The sequence below is a fragment of the Cryptococcus depauperatus genome, chromosome 1 (genome assembly GCF_001720195.1).
Source record: "Cryptococcus depauperatus CBS 7841 chromosome 1, complete sequence".
Lineage (NCBI taxonomy): Eukaryota > Fungi > Basidiomycota > Tremellomycetes > Tremellales > Cryptococcaceae > Cryptococcus > Cryptococcus depauperatus.
This window is the reverse complement of record NC_089468.1, coordinates 2,296,686-2,318,377: the sequence shown is the minus strand read 5'-3', so window position 1 is coordinate 2,318,377 and position 21,692 is coordinate 2,296,686. Positions and strand designations below refer to the sequence as shown.

The 21,692-nt window shown below is 46.8% G+C and overlaps 7 protein-coding genes across 7 annotated transcripts; 5 read left to right on the top strand and 2 right to left on the bottom strand.

The window, feature by feature from the left end:
- Window positions 1-533: 533 nt before the first annotated feature.
- On the top strand, window positions 534-2,838 carry L203_100893 (uncharacterized protein; the record flags this gene model as incomplete). Its single annotated transcript, XM_066210345.1, has 3 exons — window positions 534-1,067; window positions 1,119-1,967; window positions 2,014-2,838. The coding sequence occupies 3 exons, from the start codon at window positions 534-536 to the stop codon at window positions 2,836-2,838; spliced, it is 2,208 nt and encodes a 735-aa protein (XP_066066442.1).
- A 726-nt stretch (window positions 2,839-3,564) lies between these two features.
- L203_100892 (uncharacterized protein) lies at window positions 3,565-6,489 on the bottom strand (the record flags this gene model as incomplete). The annotated part of the gene is made up of 10 exons (XM_066210344.1): window positions 3,565-3,735; window positions 3,785-4,227; window positions 4,275-4,925; window positions 4,969-5,291; window positions 5,343-5,512; window positions 5,558-5,911; window positions 5,958-6,100; window positions 6,147-6,224; window positions 6,274-6,345; window positions 6,390-6,489. 10 exons carry the CDS (start codon window positions 6,487-6,489, stop codon window positions 3,565-3,567), a joined length of 2,505 nt encoding a protein of 834 aa, XP_066066441.1.
- A 1,508-nt stretch (window positions 6,490-7,997) lies between these two features.
- L203_100891 (uncharacterized protein) lies at window positions 7,998-9,596 on the top strand (the record flags this gene model as incomplete). Its single annotated transcript, XM_066210343.1, has 2 exons — window positions 7,998-8,116; window positions 8,171-9,596. 2 exons carry the CDS (start codon window positions 7,998-8,000, stop codon window positions 9,594-9,596), a joined length of 1,545 nt encoding a protein of 514 aa, XP_066066440.1.
- Window positions 9,597-10,333: 737 nt separating this feature from the next.
- L203_100890 (uncharacterized protein) lies at window positions 10,334-16,262 on the top strand (the record flags this gene model as incomplete). Its single annotated transcript, XM_066210342.1, has 18 exons — window positions 10,334-10,419; window positions 10,464-10,962; window positions 11,032-11,469; window positions 11,527-12,247; window positions 12,299-12,629; window positions 12,682-12,782; window positions 12,837-12,886; window positions 12,939-13,010; window positions 13,064-13,631; window positions 13,685-13,779; window positions 13,836-14,101; window positions 14,148-14,520; window positions 14,566-14,658; window positions 14,721-14,783; window positions 14,837-14,986; window positions 15,114-15,329; window positions 15,380-15,718; window positions 15,765-16,262. The coding sequence occupies 18 exons, from the start codon at window positions 10,334-10,336 to the stop codon at window positions 16,260-16,262; spliced, it is 4,959 nt and encodes a 1,652-aa protein (XP_066066439.1).
- Window positions 16,263-16,902: 640 nt separating this feature from the next.
- On the top strand, window positions 16,903-17,959 carry L203_100889 (uncharacterized protein; the record flags this gene model as incomplete). The annotated part of the gene is made up of 6 exons (XM_066210341.1): window positions 16,903-16,920; window positions 17,206-17,223; window positions 17,274-17,354; window positions 17,400-17,491; window positions 17,536-17,769; window positions 17,812-17,959. 6 exons carry the CDS (start codon window positions 16,903-16,905, stop codon window positions 17,957-17,959), a joined length of 591 nt encoding a protein of 196 aa, XP_066066438.1.
- Window positions 17,960-18,349: 390 nt separating this feature from the next.
- L203_100888 (uncharacterized protein) lies at window positions 18,350-20,043 on the bottom strand (the record flags this gene model as incomplete). The annotated part of the gene is made up of 8 exons (XM_066210340.1): window positions 18,350-18,538; window positions 18,590-19,169; window positions 19,216-19,412; window positions 19,458-19,572; window positions 19,621-19,694; window positions 19,741-19,872; window positions 19,922-19,954; window positions 20,008-20,043. 8 exons carry the CDS (start codon window positions 20,041-20,043, stop codon window positions 18,350-18,352), a joined length of 1,356 nt encoding a protein of 451 aa, XP_066066437.1.
- Window positions 20,044-20,995: 952 nt separating this feature from the next.
- L203_100887 (uncharacterized protein) lies at window positions 20,996-21,689 on the top strand (the record flags this gene model as incomplete). The annotated part of the gene is made up of 3 exons (XM_066210339.1): window positions 20,996-21,061; window positions 21,120-21,370; window positions 21,434-21,689. 3 exons carry the CDS (start codon window positions 20,996-20,998, stop codon window positions 21,687-21,689), a joined length of 573 nt encoding a protein of 190 aa, XP_066066436.1.
- Window positions 21,690-21,692: the final 3 nt, after the last annotated feature.

Sequence of the window (21,692 nt, the reverse complement as noted above, 5' to 3'; positions counted from 1 at the left end):
ACAGTGATAGTGAAACACAATCACAAGTGTAATAGGATAACGGTTGTAATACACCGATTACAAATGCAATACAAATATATTGTTGACGTCAAAGCCCTGAATACAATACCCAAACTTGACCCTTTCAGGGAGAAAAGGGAAAAAACAGTCGCGTGAAATTGAAAAAAAAGTAATATTAAATCCGCCACAATCTTTTCTCTTTCTCTTTTCCATCTCTTTCTTGTCCTTGTTTGTCGCGCGCCACCCAGTGGCAGCACTTTCTAGACACTGCTTTCTGCTCATTCTCTCGCTCGCTCTCACTCGTTCACGCTCTGTACCCATTGGCCAGCCAACAACGCGTCCTTTCAACCAACATTCTCTGTCCCCAGGGGCGACAACAAGCCCTGTGAACCCCCTCTTCTGCCCGTCACGCAACGGTCAACTTGGTTTTGTTTTGCATTTCCATCTACGAATAGCAAAAGTGGTGAGAACGGTCTCGTTTTGGGTAGACGCATGGCTGACTGGCAACAGCGTAAAAATCACCAGTTGCTACCATGACCGCGCTAGGCTCGTCTCCAATCGCAAACGCGTTCTCTTCACCGCATTATGCAGAAGCTCCTTCACCGGCGAGGACAGAGACTGATTTCGTAGTCGATGTCGATCAGTCTTTCAATTCCTCGCTCTGTCTCAGCGACTCGCCCTACTTTTCACCCACACCCGCCACGACGCTGTCCAAGGTCTTTGGTCCTGCTGCCACCCGGCCAGCCCCGCCACCCGCGTTTTCGCTGAGGTGTCGTCAGCCGAATCCTGTGCCAACCCAGCTGCAGCCGAGGCCAGCGGCCGTCAGGTCTGCCAGCACGACCGAGATCACATTGAGTCACAGGCAGATGATAAAGGCCAGATCCTTTGGGATGGACGTGACGAACCATGTCGCCCAGCGTGGCATGGAGCTCAAGAACAACAAGGGTAAGATGCTGCCTCCAGCAGTGCCAGAAGGTCGCATGCTCAAAATCCGTGGGTCTGTGCGGCCGGTGGGAGAAGACATAGGTGAAGGGTCTTGTGCTTCGTTTGGTGTATCCCAAACAGAGGTGAGTGTCGCGCTGTCGCTCCGTTTGGATGACCCGTTAACGTTGGCGTAGGGCATGTCTGTTGACCCAGCAAGCGATGCGATGGACGTGGACTCGCCAGTTGTCGGTCGTAGGGGATCGCTTGTGTCGTCCCCTGCTTTCAACGATCCCTTGTCCTTGTCTGGTTCCCCGGGGCTGGGTTCGTTTTTCTGCGAATCTCCCGCGCCACCATCTCATGCTGCCCCAGCGAAGCGACGGAGTCTTGTCAAGGACGTTTCTGCTTCGCCGTCGACGAGCTCGCCGTCGGCAAAGCGTACCTCGCTCGGCCTCGTGCGACCGCCTCTGGACAAGGCGACGTCTTCAGGTGCATTGCTTTTTGGGAACGTCAGGTCCAATACCCTTGCTTCTCGTCGCGGGACGTACAAGCGACCCGCCCTTGGCCCCCTTGCTTCGGCGTCGGGAGACCCTACCCGTGTCTCCTCTGCCAGTTCTGCCTTTCCCATTCTTTATGGACCGCCCAAACAAACGCTGGGAAGTACTTCGGGAGGTACGTTTCCCCGTGCTGCCATAGCGCCCATGAGGCGCGCCTTTTCTGTCTGCGACCAAAATACTGCACATGAAATGGACGAGGACGAGAGCGAGTTTGAAAACTCTCCTTCTCTTGGCGTCCACGCCGAATACGCGAGGAGGTATAGCACAAGGATTGTGCCCAGGATCGACGGCTCCCCCGGATGTAAAGCTACCCGTGCGTCCATTGCAGCATCTGGCGAGGAGATTGCCAGTCCTATCGGTAAGGGCAAGAAGATTAGTCCGTACGGTCCGGGGGGGTTGCCTGGATTTGGAGATAATGAGATTGACGGCAAGATCCTGCCCTGCCACAAGGTCAAAGAGGATGGTTTGGTCAGAATTACGCCCAATACTGTGAGTGTATATTAGCTAGGAAATGTGCCGATTCTGATATGGTTAGCTCAATGATTTGCTCGCTGGCAAATATACTGAGAAAATCAAGCGCTACCATGTACTTGATTGTCGATTTGACTATGAATATGAAGGCGGACACATTGAGGGTGCCATTAATGTCAATTCGATGGACGCACTGGATAAACTTTTGCTCTCCAACTCTGATGGTTTACATGCCAGCGGCGAATCATTACCAGTTCCCAGTAGGAGCGGCCAATTGCCAGATGGCCAGTCAGTAGTGCTCGTCTTTCACTGTGAGTTTAGCGCCAAACGAGCGCCCACGTTTGCAAAGCATCTCCGATCTCGTGATCGCCTCCTCAACAATGTTCTCTATCCCAAAATCTACTATCCTGAAATATACATTCTTGAAGGTGGCTATTGTGGCTTTTACCGAAACCAACCCGAGCGATGTGATCCCAGAGGTTACACACCTATGGACGACCCCAAGCACTTTGAGCGACGTGACTCTGACTTGCACGTCTTTCGCAAGTTTGCCCGAACCCGATCTTTCACCTATGGTGAACAACAAAACCTTCCTTCTTCCCGCCCTCTTCCTCCTTGTCCACCACTTGCTTTTGCTGCAGCCTCTGCCGCTACCGCTCGACGCAACGGCTCAAGCGGCAATGGTACTATTACCGAAGAACGTGATCACGAAAATGATTCATTTTCTCACGCAGGAGACAGTAGCGCGGAGCTGGACGCCAGTCCTTGTCCTCGTCAGGTTGCGAGCATAGGTCATTCGCCTATCTTTGTTCCAGCAAAGACTAGGACGACAGGGAGGATAAGTTTTAGCAGAGTAGCATCTTATGCCGGCACTTCTTTCCAGCCGTGATTCTTTTACCTCATCCATTAACCTTGCAACGGCCTCCTCTAGACCATGTATCGCTTGAGCGTTTGGTCCGCTCGCTTCAATTTCAATCGACCTTTAGCGCTAATACCAACAATGTATCAACAAAAACTCGCATATCAGCATTTCGCATTGTCAATATATACGGATTCTTTTTTCACTTTTCTTTTCTCTGCATTCCAAGCAGATTGTGTCTCTAGTAGGTGCACTGCTTGATTGACTGTTTTATTACGACATCATTATAGTCCAGAGATTGTTATATACACGCATTTGTATACTGTATCTATCTCAAAATTCTTCTATCGGACGCTTTCTCCCCCTCCGCTTTCAATTTATAACTCTTTCGTTTCGCGACTACATATACAACACAAAACATACTGGATTTGTAGAGTATTTGCGATGACTGCTTTATCTGCCCTTTTGACCATGTCCACATATGATCTAGTCGAGAGCAAGTCAGTCGGATTTATACCACGATTCTCAGTTATGGTTTTCACGCCTCTTATGTGTCGTATACGGTGTTTCTTTAATCTACTTTTAAATCTCAACTTTATAATCCAGGTTATCCTATGTCTTTACATGAATCGGCTATACATGACGCGGTGATCCAAAGATACAACTGTGCATTGGACAAGATGGAGATTGTGTACAGCTGATGCTAAATAGTAGCTCATTCTCTACCATACATCTGCTGGCATTGATTCTCATGAATTAAATGATGATGGGCTCTGAGCCACCAGTGTCCAGCACCGGTGGCTTGGTTTCTAGAGGCTGGAGTTTGGACTGAGATGTTTGCGTTGGACACACTGATTCTTCTACGGATACACCTAAAGCCCCAGCTTTGGGCGGTGCCGATGAAGGAGGCTCTAAGCCAGCCGCAACCTGTGTCGCCCATTAGCCACAACATGTACCACCAACACATAATACTCACATAAGCTTCTCTGTAAACTCTCCATTTACCCTCTCGAACTCTCTCCCTCATCGCACATTCTTTCAATTCATGTTCGATGGCCGCTTTAGTAGTAACCGCATCAAACTTTGCTCTCAAAAAAGCAATGAGCTCTTTCTGATAGCGTGTATCGCCATCAACAAGATGAAAGAGCTCGGCAAGGTGAGAAGGGGGAAAGCTCGTTGCCTTGCGACCTCGGCGGTCAGATTTGGATGACAGAGGTTGCGGAGAGGCAGTATGATCTGTAGTCTTTTGCGTAGAAGGTTCAAGAGGCCGTTGATGGGTTTTGTTTGACATAACTTCGGTAGCTAAAAGACATTTAACGTTCAGATTTGAGCCGATTATGGCAGTGGAATAGCTAGTCTGGAATTGTTGCATTGGCTCAATTGACTTGTAAGTAAAAGGATCGATAGAATCTGGTGTTTCTGTGGCGCAAGTTAACAATGTAATCAAGATTGATCAAAATACTGACCATTCAGTAGCTGAATGCGATATGTCTCCAAGCCTTCAGTCCCTTCTTCCCCGACTCGATTTTCCCATACGGGGCCTTTCCATGTCGGCACAAGCTTGACAAACTTTTTCACCGGAACTTCCTTTTCCTTTTTGATCACTTTAAGTGGCAATGAGTCTCCTCTTACAGGATCTTCCAAGTCTAGTTCCGTAGAATGTGTTACTTCCAGATCTTCAGAGTCATCAAGCCAATCGTCAAATTCTCCTTCTTCAGCCTCGCTCTCATCGTCTTCCTCGTCCTCCTTACTAGCACCAAAGTCATCCACATCTTCACCATTCTCATCGTCCTGCCATTCGTCCCCAGAATCGTACGAATAATCAAAAATTGGATCTCGTGCAAAGGGTGTTCGCGGACCAACAACCAAGGATTTCTTGGTAAAAGTACCGCTATAGGGGGGTCTCGGTTGTTGATCAAAGGCAAGCGTTTTCCAAGGAAACCTCTTTCTATCACGGAATTGATTGAGCACTTCTCGTGGCTCTTCAGCTTCTTGCAAAGCTAACCAAAATTCACCAACGCTGCCGCCAATCGGTACTGTCTTGAGACCACGAGGAAAGTGCGCTCTAGGTTGTCGCAGCTGATGGCCATGCTTTCTCAAGTGGTCGACAATAAAATCTGCGATAATGAATTTTAATTCCTATGATGTGCCATGACTTACCTTGTGACGACCATTCTTGGACATCCGGCGCCCCTCTTCTTTGCCACTCTTCGACTTTTCTCCCCGAAATAACCTCTTCCTCGCTTGACTTTTTATGCAGCAATTGGTTGGCCTTGGCTATCTTGACGTTTGCCCTTGAAGGCATAGTTTTAAAGGTCTTTCTGTAATCACTCATAGTTTCAGGAACGTCTGATGAAGAAGTGCTGTTGGAAGGTCCAGCAATGTTTGAAGGCCTTAAAGACGGCTTTTTAAAAAACATGCTCATCGTCTTGGCTTGTTTAGATAAAGCTTCTTCTTTCTTTTTGGCCTCACGTTCTTTTACACTATGGTAAAGCGGTCAGAGATAATCCATTGTCTCGTCTTCAAAATCTCACGCTTTCTTCTCCGCAAGAACTGCTCTTTTCTCGTCCTTTTCATGCTTTTTTAGACGGACAGCTTCGGTTTCTTCTGGAGTCCTGCCGGGCTTGACAGGTGAAGAATCAGCATCGGCGCTAACGTCATCCGGATCCTCGTTCAAATGCGCCAATGTTGGTTTGGAAGGTATCTAGAGTCATTAGCATGGGTTACAACCGGACAAGACAAAGCCCACCTGTGCTACTTCAGGTTCGATGTCCTTAATCTTTTCCTTTACTTCCTTGCCCGTTACCAATTGATATTTCTCCGCATCATCAAGCCCATTCAGTATCTCAAGACAATCTTGCCTAGCCTTCTCTCTCTCAAGTCTCCTCATGCGTAGTGTCTCTTGTTGATCTGAAGGAAACCATCTTTCCAGATTTTTAACTTCCCAGCGTCGAATTTGGAGCGCCACAGGTATTTTGTTGATAAAGTTAAAGTCAGTCGGAACGAAACCGTACTGACAAAAGGAGAACAACTGTCCAGCCATTTGAGATAAGACATTGTCGGAAAGGCAATTGACAACTTCTGCAGGCATACCCAGAGCACTCTTGATCGCTTTGAGAAACGTGGCCTCCGTTGCGGCAGAGCTACACTTTGTCAACATTGACCACGACCAGGGCCCACCTTTCGTGACCAGCCATAGCAATAAGATCCCAATACTCTTCCGGAAGACTCTCCTGGACCATCTTGCCAGACTCTTGATGATCGACGAGAAACATTTCGAATTTCAACAACTCTACAAAGCGTCAGCACACGAAGCACCACAAACCAACGCTACCTACTTTTCCGAGGATAGTTGCGGTGTATCGGTGGCTGCTTAAACAACACTTTACGACTCTTCAAATCCACCACTGGCTGGACTGTGATTCATCATGTCAGCGAGATAGTTACCACAAGCAGTCTCATCACCTTTTATCAATTGCTTCTTATCCCTTCCTTCATTTTCCTTCTCTTCGCCTTCCAGCCAATCCACAGACACGTCTACGATACTGTCAGCACGACCCCTCCTCAGCGCGTCAACTCACCGTCCATCTTTCGCTTTAACCCAACTATATCCGACGGCAAGAGAGCGTTCTGTACAGCTGTATTCTGCACCATGGGCTCATTCCTCTTATCCAAGACCATTTCTCAGCCCTCAATGATAAAAGCAAAAGAGACGCGTCGATGCAATTCACAATCTCGCAACATTTTCCGACGCGTCTACCAACATGAGCTCGACGCGTCCGGCGTTATCGACTGTGGCGGCCTTACTATCTTACATAATCCCATCACTACATCGACGTATTACGTAAGCACACCCCGGCTCTCTCACCTTTTAAGCATACGCGGAAAATAGTGGCAACCGCGCTTGAACACTGTGACGATCTGCAATGACGCCATGGATAGATGCGGAAACGAAAAATTTAAATGGCCCACCCAGAAAAGAACCCTGAATTGTTCTGGAAGATGAAAAACGTACTAGTCACTCGCTGCTAAAAAAATTATTAAAAAAGTTAAAAATTCGATTAATAAATAAAAATCCAAAAGTACAGTCGGAAATCATTTTATGTATTTCTCTTTTACATTCTTATTTCTCTTTTAAATTTCCAAGCAAAAAGAAAAAAAGGTGAGTATATCTATTCCACCACCAAGAACCACATTCCATTTCCCTCTGTGCCGGATGAGGTCGGGCAAACGTGCCATGAGAGGCTGTCCAGTCATGACCGAACCCACGTTTATTCCGTCTTGAATGTGAGAAGAGTGCATTCTGGGTGACTCATTCGACGCCCACATGGGTGTGACAGACACTGTGGGTTGAGTGTGTATGGAGAGTGGGGCGTGGATAAGGAAGAAAAAAAAAAAAAGAAAAAAAAGACAAAAAAAGGCTGAGCACGAGTTTGCACGACTGTCTTTTGTCTGGTTTTGAAAATATAACCGGCCGTCCTGGTCCCCAATCCTAGTCGATTACCATTTTCATCATTGTTTTGTTTTTTGTTTTCAATCTACATTATCATCATCTTTTGTTATCTGAGCTAACTAGGGAGACTCACAGCAAGCGATTTGACTTTGTCAATCACATTCGGCCGATTGATCCCACTGCCAAACCAATCTTGCCCTCAAAACTTTTCCCATTGTTCATCATCCATCAAATCCATCCAAAGCTATCTCTGCTACCATAGCGACAGCATATCCTTACTCGCCTAGCTAGTTGCATCCGGAACTTGCCTTTACTTCCTGTCATCCTTTCAAGCCAACCCCTGTCAACTTCAAAGCCAGTCTTTGGAACGGAAGGCTCTTAGCCAAGTAAAAGGTCCAGAGCTCGGCAGGTGTCGGAATCAGCAAAATTGACATCTGGGGCAAAAGCATAAAAGATCGTTGCCGTCGAAAACATCTTGTCGCATATCTCGACGTTTGAGAGTCAACGTTCAAGACCCGCAGGTGACCGGAGTAGGAGTTGAAATTTTTCAGCCCCAGCTCATTTCATCTTTACAAGTTGTACAAAAAGGGGAGCCGTCGTGCATTTCTAAGTGAGTCTTTTTTTCTGTTGCCCATCTGAAAAAGAGCCGTGAATATCTCTTGCATCTTACATTACATCACCTTCAACATCCTCTTCACGGCTTCTCTAGACCTCTTCTTAGTTCCTTTCACTGATCATGGCCTCTCAACAGATCTGTCAAAAGTGTGGCCTCTTGCGTTCACCTCCTTCATCTCTCGAAATCATGTTTGAAGAAGATTTTCAACGCTGTTTTATTTGTCAGACACCGTCCAAGGGGTGAGTTTCTCTTTCTTGTTTTTCCGGTTTGGACCGAGCTGATGAGTTGGCCAGTCTTTACTGCTCCTCTGACTGTCGTCTCAAAGACCAGGGTGCCCTGGCATCGCACGCTGTTCCGGAACGTCCTGTCATTACCTCTCAGGTCCCCCCGGCACTCAGCCCTTATGTCCGTCCTGCGAATGGCGTCGGTCTTTCACCTCGCAGCTCTGGACAACCACGGCCTACGAGTCATAGCAGCTCCTCTGCTTCCTCTTCGGCGGCTTCTTCGCCACTGCAATCGCCGAGAACAAATTTTTCCGAGGCTGATTCTCCACAAAAGCATATATTCAACCTCCCGCCACCTGCCTATCCAACAAAGATGTTTAGTGCTCAAACGCCATCTTCATTACCAATGAAGATCCCCATTTTCTTGCCCAAGGCTTCACCGTTGCTCCAAGCTACCGGCACGCTTGGATCTCAGGGATCAACTGTCTACCCCATCGGTGCCTCCATCGACACTCTTCGTTTCGGTCGTCGCCCAGGTGCAGTTAACAGCGTCACTTCTCCAAATGCTCTGCTTCCTCGTTGTGCCTGTGGCTTACCAGCCAATCACAAGAATCGATCTCAGAGCAAGGACCGAGCGGATATCATGGAGTCTGGCTTCTCCCGTCTCAGTCTTGGCTCTGCAATGGTAACTCGAGAGGAGCCTTCCAGTCGACCGCTACGCATTGTTTCTGATTCTGCTATTCCTCCGTTTACTCTTTCCCCAAAGGGCAAGGATGAGGAACTTCCAGCGATTGATGCCTCTGATCCCGCTCCTATTTCTGAGCGATCTCTTGTCGCCTCAGGTTCTCTACTCTCCCGTTCACGTTCAGACCCCATTCCTCTGATTGCCAACTCTTATGCTCACACGGTCGTTCCTGCACCTGCTGTCTCAAAGCTCACTCCTAGTAGACTTGAACCTTCTCCTGAGCGTCATGCGGCGGCTCGCGAGGACTCTCGCCCTTCTAGGCAAGGTACCCATTTCTTCAAAGGTTCCAATGCCGACAGTGCAAGAGGAAGGAGCAGAGAGAGGCAAGAGCATCAACCAGTCATGACGGGCTCCAACGGGATTCTCAATCACCCTCCAGATCGGGAACAGGCCCCTTCAAGGTCCCGCAACAGACGAGACTCGCATAGACGGAGCAAAGACAGATCAAGATCTAGAGCAAGAGAGAGGATGAAAGATCTAGATCTGTCTCGAAACAGGGAACCGCCTACTCCTCAAAGGTCTCCTGTTTCTCTACGAAACAATGAGTCTTCTCAAATACTGCCCAGCTGGTCGCGTTCTACCTCTATCACGGATGTGAGGAAGAACAGTGAGGGTGTAGTAGTGCCTGTCATGAGGAGAAACGGTAGTGGCAAGAAAAAGCTTGCCAAAGATGACGAGGATAAACAGAAACAAGAGGAGTTGAGGGCCACCATTCAGTTTGGGCAGGTGTTTGGCGTTGCTGCTGGATAGCTGGCTTAGCAGGGTGATAAACACGGGAATTGGGTTTTTAACAACGACTAAAAGAAGCACAGCGCTTTGCACCTTTAGATATTTATATCATACAATCATCATTCAGCACACAACATATCATTACAGAAAAAATGCCTACATTGGCAGCGCCCCATTCATTGCATGGACAGATACATATAGCATAGTACATATTCAGAAACAATGCATTGGATTGTCAGTATTGACATCTGCCTCGCACATTGGAGTGGCACCTTAAACCATAGATAAGTGAAAGATGCCTTGGTCCTTCATGTTTCAGAAAAGCAATGCGAGATGGTGTAGACAGAGTTGTATCATTGGATCTACCGCTGCATCTCTGAGAGGTTATATAGACAATAAGATGAGCTGAGAATAAAGACGTTTGCTAACGTGTCAAGCAGTTTACAAACTCAAGCGGTTTAATCTCAAGCTGCTTCTTTATAGTTGGAAAGATTACTGCAGGGTTGTAATGCAATGACAAAACTTATACATAATCTTGCATGTCATGATGTGGACTAATGACTTATTTTGAAAATTAATGCATTAGAATTCCATTTTCTAACTAGATTACAAAAAAATCCAAGATGGCAGAGTAAGTTAATGAGTCAACAATGGTGCCTGAACCAAAGCGGAAAATATTTATTTCAAAGATCGATTTCTCTTTTTTCTTTCTTCTTATTGACCATAAAACTTGATATAATCGGCACTGTGCATACAAGATGGATGTGCAAGGAATTGCACAGTATGTCTTTTTCTCTGTGCCAGAGTGGGTGGTGGAGATATCAAGCTCCAAGAACAAGAATCCGTAAGCTGTCAGACATTACTGGACTTCATTTGATGGTTATACAGCCCACCTCCTCTCATAATGCGACACAGCCTCTTCCTTCTTCCACTATCTGCGGCACTTTCTGCTCTGGTATTACTTTCTTATTGGCTTGTCCCAAAAATTTGGAAAGTCATTGTCAAATCATGTGGGAAGAAGGGCTATGAACCCATTTTGGCTGACGATGAAGCTGATACGGAAGCGGTGGAAATCGAGCAGTTACCGTCGTCTATGCCATCTGGTGGTTTGTGGTCGGATCTCAAGAAACATGTTCGGTCGATGGAGGAAGTTGGTTCATTGCTTTTCACCTTGGAGGTCATCCGAACATTATGTCTTTGCGCCCTGCTGGGCTTAAGCATTTTGGCAACTGTTCGAGCCGAGGCGCCTTTGCCAGTGACAAATGTAATGGACGGTGATGGTTTGGGGGTTTTAAAGCATTGGGGTAGAAAGAAGAAGAAGGGGAAGCACCACTCAAACGATTACTCCACTTTGGAATGGGGAGAGTTTGGCGTTTCTTGTTTCTATGTGAGCACGATTTACTCGTTTGACCATTCCCATTACAGCTCTGGTTGCATCATATTGATCCTTGCCTAGGTGTACACCCTTTTCTTTTCCTTCCTGCTCCTCACCCTTCGTCCTGCGACACCTCTTAGAAAACGCCTTATCGCTCATCTGGATGTCCTCCTTTTCCTTGCTTGGGTTATGTACGCTTACAGAGACTTGTGGCCACTCGTGACGTATCATCTAAAGCCGACGGATACCAACAACATTACCACATGGTCTCGCTTATCCATTCTCACCGTTTCTGCAATAGTCATGCCACTCATTCGACCCAGGACTTATGTTCCTGCAGACCCGAATTACCCTACAGCTCCTGAAGATATTCACCCAGAACAGACTGCTTCGCTACTATCTTACTTGTTCTTTGAGTACATGACCGGACTAGTTTGGAGAGCTTGGAAGTCACCGTCGCTGTCGTATGAAGAGCTTCATCCATTGGCAGACTATGATCGAGCCGAATTCCTTTACACAGTGAGACAAAATCTAATCTCCAAGTGACCAGAATGTTCGCTGATCATTGTTTTACAGCAACACAAGGACAAACTAGACCCTGTTCGACGTAAAGAAAAAGGACTCAAGCCTAGAAACCTTTTCATCAGTCTGGCCTCCGTCTTCAAAAAGGAGATCGTCATCATCACGGTGATGGCAGCAATCGCTGGCGTATTTGAACTGAGTGGATCTGTTGGAATTAACCAACTGCTGGATTACCTTGAAAATAATGGCGAAGGCCATAGTCTCCGGCCCATCGTCTGGATTGCTGCTCTTTTCCTTGGTCCGACCGTGACTTCCTTGGCTTTACAACTCTACTTAGTCACTACTACGCGACTCATAGTGCGAAGCGAGGCTCTGCTGACACAACTTCTTTTTGACCATGCGCTGAGATTGAGAATGAAGGATCAGATCGATGATGATAGGGAAAAGGAAGTCAAGGAAATGGAGCAAGGTGAAGGATCTGCCCCGTTGATAATCGTTGAGGAAGTCATCGATCATGCCCCTGGCGCTCCTGCAGAGCTTATCCACCGCTCAGACAGTAATACGGAGGCGGATGACTCTACCAGCAACGATCAGGTAAAATCAGTTCCTCAGTCGGGCGAGGTAACTGAGGTCGGCAGCGCTGCTGGATCCAGCAAGGACAAAGCGGCGGAAAGGAAAGCAGCCGCTGATGAGGAGGCTAAAAAGTCGAAGGGCCAAGGTTTGGCAGGTAAAATCAATGTCCTCATGGCAGCAGACATTGAATCTGTTATCGAGGGTTAGTGATCCAACTCTGATTGAAAGGCTGATACTGATGAGAACAATTAAGGACGCGATCTTGCTTTGATCTTTATATACACTCCTATCCAATTTGCCTTGTGTATTGTTCTCTTGTACAGAATCCTCAGCTGGAGTTCTCTTGTCGGGATGATCACTATGTTTGCAACTCTACCTCTCCCTGGCCTTCTCACCAAACTCAACGCTCAGTTCCAACAAAAGCGAATGCTCGCTACTGATTCTCGTATAGACACCATTACCGAGTCTATCAACGCGCTCAGGATTATAAAGATGTTCGGCTGGGAGGATCGGATAAAGGAGCGAGTAGCAATTAAGAGAGAAGATGAATTGACTTTAATATGGCAAAGGAGATTAATGAATCTGTTAGTAGTCAGGTTTATGCCCTCAAGAATTCGCTACTGATAATGGCGATAGCTTTACTACCTTACTGAACACCGTATTGCCTGTTCTTACCATGACTGTAACATTTGCTGTCTATACCCTCGTTCAAAAGCGTCAACTGACGGCAGCTAAAGGTGAGCTTCCATGTTTCAATATAATGCACTGGAATGCCCGCTGATAAGAATCAGTATTCACGAGTATGACTGTCTTTGAGCTGGTTAAAGGCCAATTTGGAATGGTGAGTTTAGGTTGTAAAATCCAGATGAACGTCTCAATTTTGATTTGTGTAGTGTTTCTATCTTCTTAATTCCGTGGTGACTGCTTGGGTTTCTATTCGCCGTCTTGACAAATTTTTGTACGAGGCGAGTCACCAACTTCGCGAACTAATTACTAGTGGCAACTGACATGGTGACAGAGCGAAATGATTGATGAGTACTCCGAAGGCAAAATGATCAGTATCAAAACGCCAGAACAACTTGAAGCTGAGCATGATGGTTTGATAAGGTTGAGGAACGCGACGTTTACTTGGGATTCAACAGAAACCAATGATTACAATGAGGGGTCACTCAAGCTCATAATTGAAAACACCACATTTGTCAAAAACAAAATCAATTTGATCACCGGACCCACTGGAAGCGGTAAAAGTTCTCTGCTCAAAGCACTTGTAGGAGAACTCCATTTCGAGCAAAAAGAAGGCGCATTTTACCATCTTCCTCGTGAAGGTGGTGTATCATATGCAGCCCAGGAAAGCTGGTGCTCATCCGATTCTATTCGTGACAACATCCTTTTTGGCGAGCCTTTTGAGGATACCAGGTACTGGGAAGTCATTAGCGCTTGCGGTCTTGGGCCTGACTTGAAATTGTTTGACGATGGCGACTTGACTGAAGTAGGAGAAAAAGGTATCACGCTGAGTGGCGGCCAAAAAGCTAGAATCACCCTTGCCAGAGCTATATACTGCAAGACTGCTACTGTTCTTCTTGATGGTATGTAAGAATAAACCAAAGATACAGATTAGGCGCTTATGTTGTCGCGATAGACATATTCTCGGCTTTGGACACACTCACATCCAGATGGATCATTGACAACCTTCTGAACAGTGATCTTGTCAAAGATAGAACTATATTGCTTATTGTGCGATTGATTATCATACAGATGCACAGGAAGCATGGCTAACAAACCTTACCCAGACACATCATCTCCGCCTCGCCGCCCCTGTAGCCGACTTTGTGCTCACTCTCAATGAAGATGGCACGGTCAAAAGCCAAGGTTCCATCAATGAAGGTGCTCTATCAGAAGGTGAGCTTGAAGAAGCTGAAGCTGCCGAAGAACATGAGATAAAGGAGACCGAGCAAGAGGAGATGCAAGATGAGAAGAAGTCCATCTCCAGACTCATACAGGCTGAGGAGAAAAGTGAGGGGAGAATCTCTAAAAAAACTCTTTTTGCGTTCTTTAGGTGGGTCAGCAAGTATCCTAACAAAACAGTATTTAATCGTTTTCAGGACTTTTGGGGGGCCTATCTTTTGGTTCCTCTACTTTGGTCTTCTTATCGGCGGCCAAGCCATGTCTTCATTTGAGAATTACTGGCTCGGCCGCTGGGCTCGTGCGTACGAGGAAGCCAAAGACCCCAAACAAGTTTCCGTCGTCTTTTATCTCGGTTTATACTTTGTCTTTGTCCTGATCGGCCTTATCCAGCTTGCGGCATCTGCCATCCTCTTCTACATGGGCGCGATCAAGGCTTCTCGAGAAATTCACAAACGACTAGTGAATTGTATCTTTGGAGCATATATGAGGTTTTTGGACGTTACGCCCATAGGACGAATCATTAGTCGATTCACGAAGGACATGAAATCTATTGATGGGTCATTTACAGAGGTCCGTCAGATATGATTTAAAAAAACTGAGCTAATCGATATATAGACTTTTGCAGTTGTTGCTGATGTGACAATTGGGATGGTGCTCAAAATCATTGTTGTTGTATCGCTTGTCCCTCTCTTCTCTATCTCTGTTGCGGTGAGTCTTCAACTTGTCTTTTGATAGGTGAGAAGAGCCTCAAGCTGATATGTGTACTTCAGTTCATAGGTGTCCTCGGTGGCATTATTGGGGAAATGTACATTCACAGTCAACTAAGCGTCAAGGTCCGTTGGACGACCATTTCATTACCTTCTTCTCGTGCTAATCAAATCTGCAGCGAGAAATGTCTAACGCCAAGAGTCCATTGTACTCTCACTTTTCTGCAGCCGTTAACGGTATTGTCTCAATAAGAGCTTACGGCGCTCAACAAAAACTTCGAGCTGAGGCTCAGCGCAGAGCTGACAAGTATACAAGAGCGGCCACTACTGTGAGCTGATATTACCTGTGCCTATGTTTTCGCTAACCACTCGGTTCTCAAATTCTTCTTTGTTTTAATCCAGTTGTAAGCTGACATCTTGTTGTATTTGTAAATTAGAAAACCATGGTGCTGATAGCGTTATAGCTACAACCTCAACAGATGGATAAATATCCGACTTGACATGCTTGGTGGACTTTTTGCAGCATCGTTGGCAGCATTCCTAGTGTATGGTCCTCGAATGGATGCTTCTACGTCTGGCTTTGCCCTTTCTCAGGCAATTTCATTCTCTTCCATGATTCTATGGTGGGTCAGGATGGTCAATGAGATGGAAGTACAGGGTAACTCTGTCGAGGTGAGTCACTATATCAACATACATGGAATTCATTGGTAATTCGGAAATAGCGTGTTCAAGACTACCTTATTATTCCTCAAGAACCGACTTATGATGAACGCAAGCAACCTCCTGCCGCATGGCCCACATCAGGCGAGCTTGTCCTCGATGGCCTCTCGGCAAAGTATTCTGATGACGGTCCTACGGTCTTGGATAAGCTTTCACTGACCATCAAGAGTGGTGAAAAGGTCGGAATTGTTGGAAGGACGGGAAGTGGAAAGTCCACTTTGGCGTTAGCTATTTTGAGAATGTTACCTACGACAGGACGAATGTTGATTGACAAGGTGGACACAAGCAAGATCAACCTGCATGCTCTCAGATCCCATGTAACCATCATTCCTCAGGATCCTGTGAGTGCCTTTGATGGCATGGAAAAGCAGAGTTAACACGTTTCAGATCCTCCTATCAGGCAGTCTCCGTTTCAACCTCGACCCCTTTGGTGAACATGATGATGCTGAGCTGAACGACGCTCTGCAATCCTCCGGTCTCGGTGCGATTCGTCAGTCTAGTGGCTCTGGCACTATTACTCCTCAGAGGCTCTCCCTCGACACTCGCATCACTGCTGGTGGTGGTAATTTGAGTCAAGGCCAAAGACAGCTGGTCGCTCTTACTCGCGCTTTGGTGAGAAACAGCAAGATTCTTATTCTTGACGAAGCCACCGCCTCTGTTGATTTTGAGACGGACGCCCTTATCCAGCAGTCCATCCGAGAACTTGCAAACTCTTGCACCGTGCTAACTGTCGCACACCGTCTCTCTACCGTGATGGACTATGACAAGGTGTTGGTGCTTGGTGCTGGCAAAGTTTTGGAATTTGATTCGCCAGATAACTTGAAGGCCAACAACGACAGCTACTTTGCAAAACTGGTACAGGCCACAGAAGGGAAGAGCGGATGATTTTATATTTGGTATGCATTAGTGATTGGACAGCTTATTATGGCGTGCAAGCTGAGAATTACTTGATTGAATCATGTCTAGCACTAGTATAACAGCTGATGACGTTTGCTAGGGTCTGTATTACAAAACGGTAATAGAGATTAGGGACTGTTGTAATACTGTCAGGATATTTTGTAATGCGATTAGAAATTGACGTGTCTCAAGGTTTTAGTCCCTTCTTACCTGTACAGCAACGATGCCGTTACTGTTCTATGCACTAGAAAAAGGTCATGGGATAGGGTGTCTTTACTGCGATCCAATTTCCATCTTTATCTTTGTAAAACCATTGGGTTGAATATATATCTATATATAAAAGAAACAGTAATAACAATAATAAGCAAAAGTGCCACTCCTGATCTTTTTCCCGCCACATCTAAACGCATCACAAGAACAAATCACTGTTTGTGCTTCAACGCTTGCAAGATTTTGAATTTGCATCTTTTAATCGTTTGCTCTTTTCAACTTTTTTCCCAGTAACCCATACAAAACAACGCATCCAGAGCCGTCCATCCGCTGGACCGCTGCATAGAAAGAACGCGACGAAGCGCACTTTTGGCAGTGGCAGTTTGACCGGCTTTGTCAGTAGGGCAAGGTTGTCAAGATGAACCCGCATCAAAAGGTAAGTGGTTTCACTGCAAGAGGTGAGAGTATGGCAGAAGCAAAGGTGGATGGCTATGTGAGCTTTGGAGGGACAACACGTCGCGTCCTCGCGCAGAAAAAGGCAGCCTTCTGACGTCTCCTCGTGGATCCAAGTATTCTTGTTGTCGGCGTCCTTTGTTCTGTTTGGACTCTAGTGGCGCAGCGACTAGAAGAGATGCCTTTTATACGGCGAGGTGGTGGATTCATGTCCCTGTTGTCCATTGACGTTTGAACCATGCTGACCATGGTGTCTGTCTTGCCGCAGAACAAGGTCGACCTCTCGGTAGGGCTCATTTGGCTGACCGGCAGAGTTGGTGCTGACGGTGTTTGCAGCAGATGAGCGAGCAAGACCAAAAGGCGTTCAAGTTGTATGGCAAGGTTCCCGGCAAAAATCTTCTCACCAAAATGCAAAAGGTGAATAGGCCGTGGTGCTCTGTATGGGGACTGACGGCTGGCCAGGACCGCAAGTACTTTGATTCGGGTGACTACATGATGTCAAAGGCTGGGATTACTACAGCTCCTCCTGGAACCAAACATCCCACTCCTGAAGCGCAAGTTGACTGCTTTTCAGCTGGATTTGGCTGACACACACCAGCGTTCCTCACGCGTCTCCTCCTGGCCCTCAAGGTTATCTGTCCTCATCGCCCACCGGAGGTCTTCCCTCACCCAACGTCGAGCACAACCACAGCCATTCGGGTCTCTCTCCCACTCTTGAAAAGCCTGTGACTCCTGGGGTGGGTGTAGGAATTAGCCCGGCGGCTACCAGTGAGGCGATAGAGATGCCCGGTCGCGGTCATTCTCATGGGCATCAACGTCGCGGATCCGAGAGGTTGGTGTTGTGTGCGATGGCATGGGCTTACCCATATTGCAGCAGTTACCCTCGCATATCGCCTCCAAGCACTCTTAGAGAAGGTGGGAATCCAAGTTCGTTCCCGATCCATCACCCCGGCACTTTCGGTGGATCTCCTGTCAAGGCTAGCAGCCTTGCCAAGCGAGTTGATGAAGAGATAGAGCAGTAGGCTTGTGATTGGGTTGGTGTTTTCAAAGGTAGGATAGCACTTGTTTGTGTAATTGCGCCTGCAGGTTACTGTGCGGGAAAAAGTATTTTCTCCGCAAGGATGTCTGTTCAGGCGAGCAATGTTTGAATGGTCAAGGGATGGCTGATTATTTCGCGGTTCTTATTTTCTCTCCCGTTTGTTTCTAAAATGTACTTTTAGTATGCAATTCATATTATCAGCTTGATGCGCTACAATCACCAAAATAACATAAATGCAGGAGTATAATACAGACAATGTTGTTTTTTAAAGCTACCAAGCTGTACACAATTGACTAGATCAATTTGATGACAAAACTGGAAGGAATGGTCCATGACATGAGAGACAGCAAGAAGTGTAATGGGAACAGGCAGATCACCACCAATCACCCTGGTCACGCATGGCATCGGCAACCTTGATAAAGCCTGCAATGTTTGCCCCTGTTACCAATGAAGGGACTACACCAGCTTCGGCATATTGCTTGCCGGTTTCCCAGCAAGTCCTGTAACAACTGACCATGATCTCTTTGAGTTTAGCATCAACCTCCTCGGAAGTCCACTTGAGCTGCCATTCCAAAAGTCAACATGCGTCTTCGCTGACAATAAACAAACATACTCGTTGAGAATTTTGGGTCATCTCAAGACCCGAAACAGCAACACCGCCACAGTTGGCAGCCTTGCCAGGGGCGTAGAAACAGATACCAGAGTCTGTAGCAGACTTGGCAGCGGTTCGAGATTTTTCAAAAACTTCGATAGCGTCTAGAGTGCAGCCCATGTTGGAACCCTCTGCAACGTATCGGACACCAGCCTTAATGATGGCCCTGGCCTCCTCGTCATTGAGTTCGTTTTGGGAAGCAGATGGAAGAGCAACATCGGCCTTGGCCACAAGTGTCCATGGTCGCTTGCCCTCATGCCAGACAAACTTGTTGCCGGCGTTAAACGCAGTCAGGCTTTGACGCCGAAGCTTGATGTCGGCAATGGCAAAGATCTCTTCAGGTGTGAAGCCCTGATCTCCAGAGGCGACGAGAGCACCGGTAGAGTCAGAGAGAGAGAGCACAGCACCGCCAAGTTCGATAACCTTGAGAGCGGCGTATTGGGCAACATTACCAGCACCAGAAATAAGGACTCGCTTGCCTTTCCAGCTGGTATTGTCAAGATCTCGAAGCATCTCTGTGACATAGTAGACGAGACCATAGCTGAGTCCAAAGTCAGTAAACAAGGAGTTCACATAGTCACACCTACCCAGTAGCCTCGGGACGGATGAATGAACCTCCCCAGTCAGCGCCTTTACCAGTAAGGATACCAGCAAACTCGTTCCTGTACTTTTTGAAGGCGCCAAACATGAAACCAATCTCACGACCACCAGTGCCAATGTCACCAGCAGGGACATCAGTGTTGTCACCAATATGCCGAGAAAGCTCTTGCATAAAGGCGTAGCACTGCGAAACATGAGCTTATGATAACTGGATTGACTCCGGACCCACGAATCGTCGAATCTCATTGTCAGACTTGCCCTTGGGGTCAAAGTCGGAACCACCTTTTCCACCGCCCATCATTAGGCCAGTAAGAGCATTCTTGAAAATCTGCTCAAAACCGAGGCTAAAAAAAACTTAACGGCTGTTCAGCATCGCAAGGCATCTCGCTCACAATTTCAAAATGGAGAGATTAACGGTGGGATGAAGACGGAGACCGCCTTTGTAAGGGCCAAGAGCCGAGTTGAACTATACCACTCTCAGTCACATCCTCTCACCATCCTCCTTCACCTACCTGGACTCGGTAACCCCTGTTGACAGCGATAGAACCATCGTCCCGTTCCCAAGTGACTCTGAATTGGATCACACGCTCAGGGATCTGAATCACATTGAGCGCTCGTCGGTACTCTGGTTTTTTGACGAGGAACTGCCAATGCTGTCAGTAACCCCAACCAGACAGCACACAAGCGACTCACAGGTTCAAGCGTTTGGGTAATCTCAGAGACAGCCTACATACAACTCGTATGAGCTAACTAGCGACCGACGGGCAATGCCAACGTACCTGCTGGAATTCTAGTTCGGTCGGGTAGTTGGACATGGTGCAGTGGTGTGAAGCGGCAACTCTGGGATACAAGGGTAGAGTGGGTAAAGAGAGGGATCCAGAAAATAGCTTCTTGCTTATATATCTCCTCCGCAAATCGTTTCTACTCTTTCTTTTTCCGCTCATTCATCCACTGAAACGGGTTGAAGTCGTCATCAGCCTATGAGATTCGGATTCGGCTCAGGGCCAGGTCGGCAAAGATAAGAAAACACGTGGGCAGATCTTATCTGATTGGAAGAATCTGTCCCGTTTAGAAAAGAGATAAGAATGTGAGCCGAACTATTCATGGTCGGAAAAAGGACAGGCTGACAGAGACTGGATCGGATTTGGCGAAACTCATGCTGGTAATTTTGCAGACAGCTGGGTGAAGTGTACGCTGAGGGCCGAGAAGGATGCCGCTGACCTGGCTCTGATTGACTGCTTGCTATCAGGATGGAGTGGTTGTAGAGGCGACGATGTTGGGAGTGAAGGTTAAATTGAACGTTTGACGTGAATGGTGATGGAATTTTTCTCATATGCGTTTCAAGATGACCGGTGTTTATATAATTTATACCGGAACGCCCCGAACATGTAATGGCGACATCGTCCAGTGGTTAGGACATTCGGTTTTGAGTGTAAAATCTGCGGTTACAAGAACTTGAAGTCCGAAAAACCTGGGTTCGATCCCCAGTGACGCCTGGTTTTTTTTTCATTTTTCATTTTATATCTTTATCGTGATCTCCTTTTTTTTTCAAGTTGATAACCTTTCGAACTAATTACTGAATTACCTTAATTAATAAATCTTTTTCTAATGACAATTCGTTCTTGCTGATTTTTTACCAAGTCCTTCTTGTAAAATTTCATCAAGGCATTTGACCAAAAATCAACAAAACTTGAACTTACATTTTCAACTCTTTTTATCACTTTATTTATACCTTTTCTTTTGTATTTTTCAATCAACAACCAAGAGATGTTTAGAGGCGGTCCTCGTCAACTACAAAACCCCGACAGAGCTCCTCCCAATACAAGATGTCAAGTACGCCACGTTTTGACAATGTACATTCTCATGGTTACTAACACTTGTACTATCACAGAAATGCTTAAAATTGGGACACTATACTTACCAATGTAAATCTTCTCAGCCTTATGTACCTCGTCCTTCAAGGACCAAACAACTGGAAATGGCTACGGTTGGGCGAGAGAAGCCGAGTGTTGAGGTTCCAGAAGAGTTCAAAAATTCTGGCAAGGGGCTTGCCAACAAGATTTTGGCAGCCAAAGAGGCAGAGCGCAAGGAGAGAGAAGAGGCTGAAAAAAAGAAGAATAAAGGCCGAAAGAGAAGAGATAGGTGGGTTTTGTAGAGAGATGTCTGTTCTGTAGACACTTTGCTGATTGTCTTTGGTTAATCCAGTACATCTGAATCAAACTCTGAATCTTCGTCATCCGAATCGTCCGACTACGATTCTGCTTCTGATTCTGGCTCGTCATCCAGTCAACCCCGCTCTCGTTCCAGGTCACCCCGCCGTCGGCGTCGGTACTCCTCGTCTGGCTCGCCTTCCTCTCGTCGATCAGCTTCTCCTCGTCGCACTCGACCTAGAAGGTCATCCTCTCATTCTCTTTCGAGAAGTCCGCGTAGGAGAAGGGCTTCTTCCAGTGAGAGCCGCTGAAAA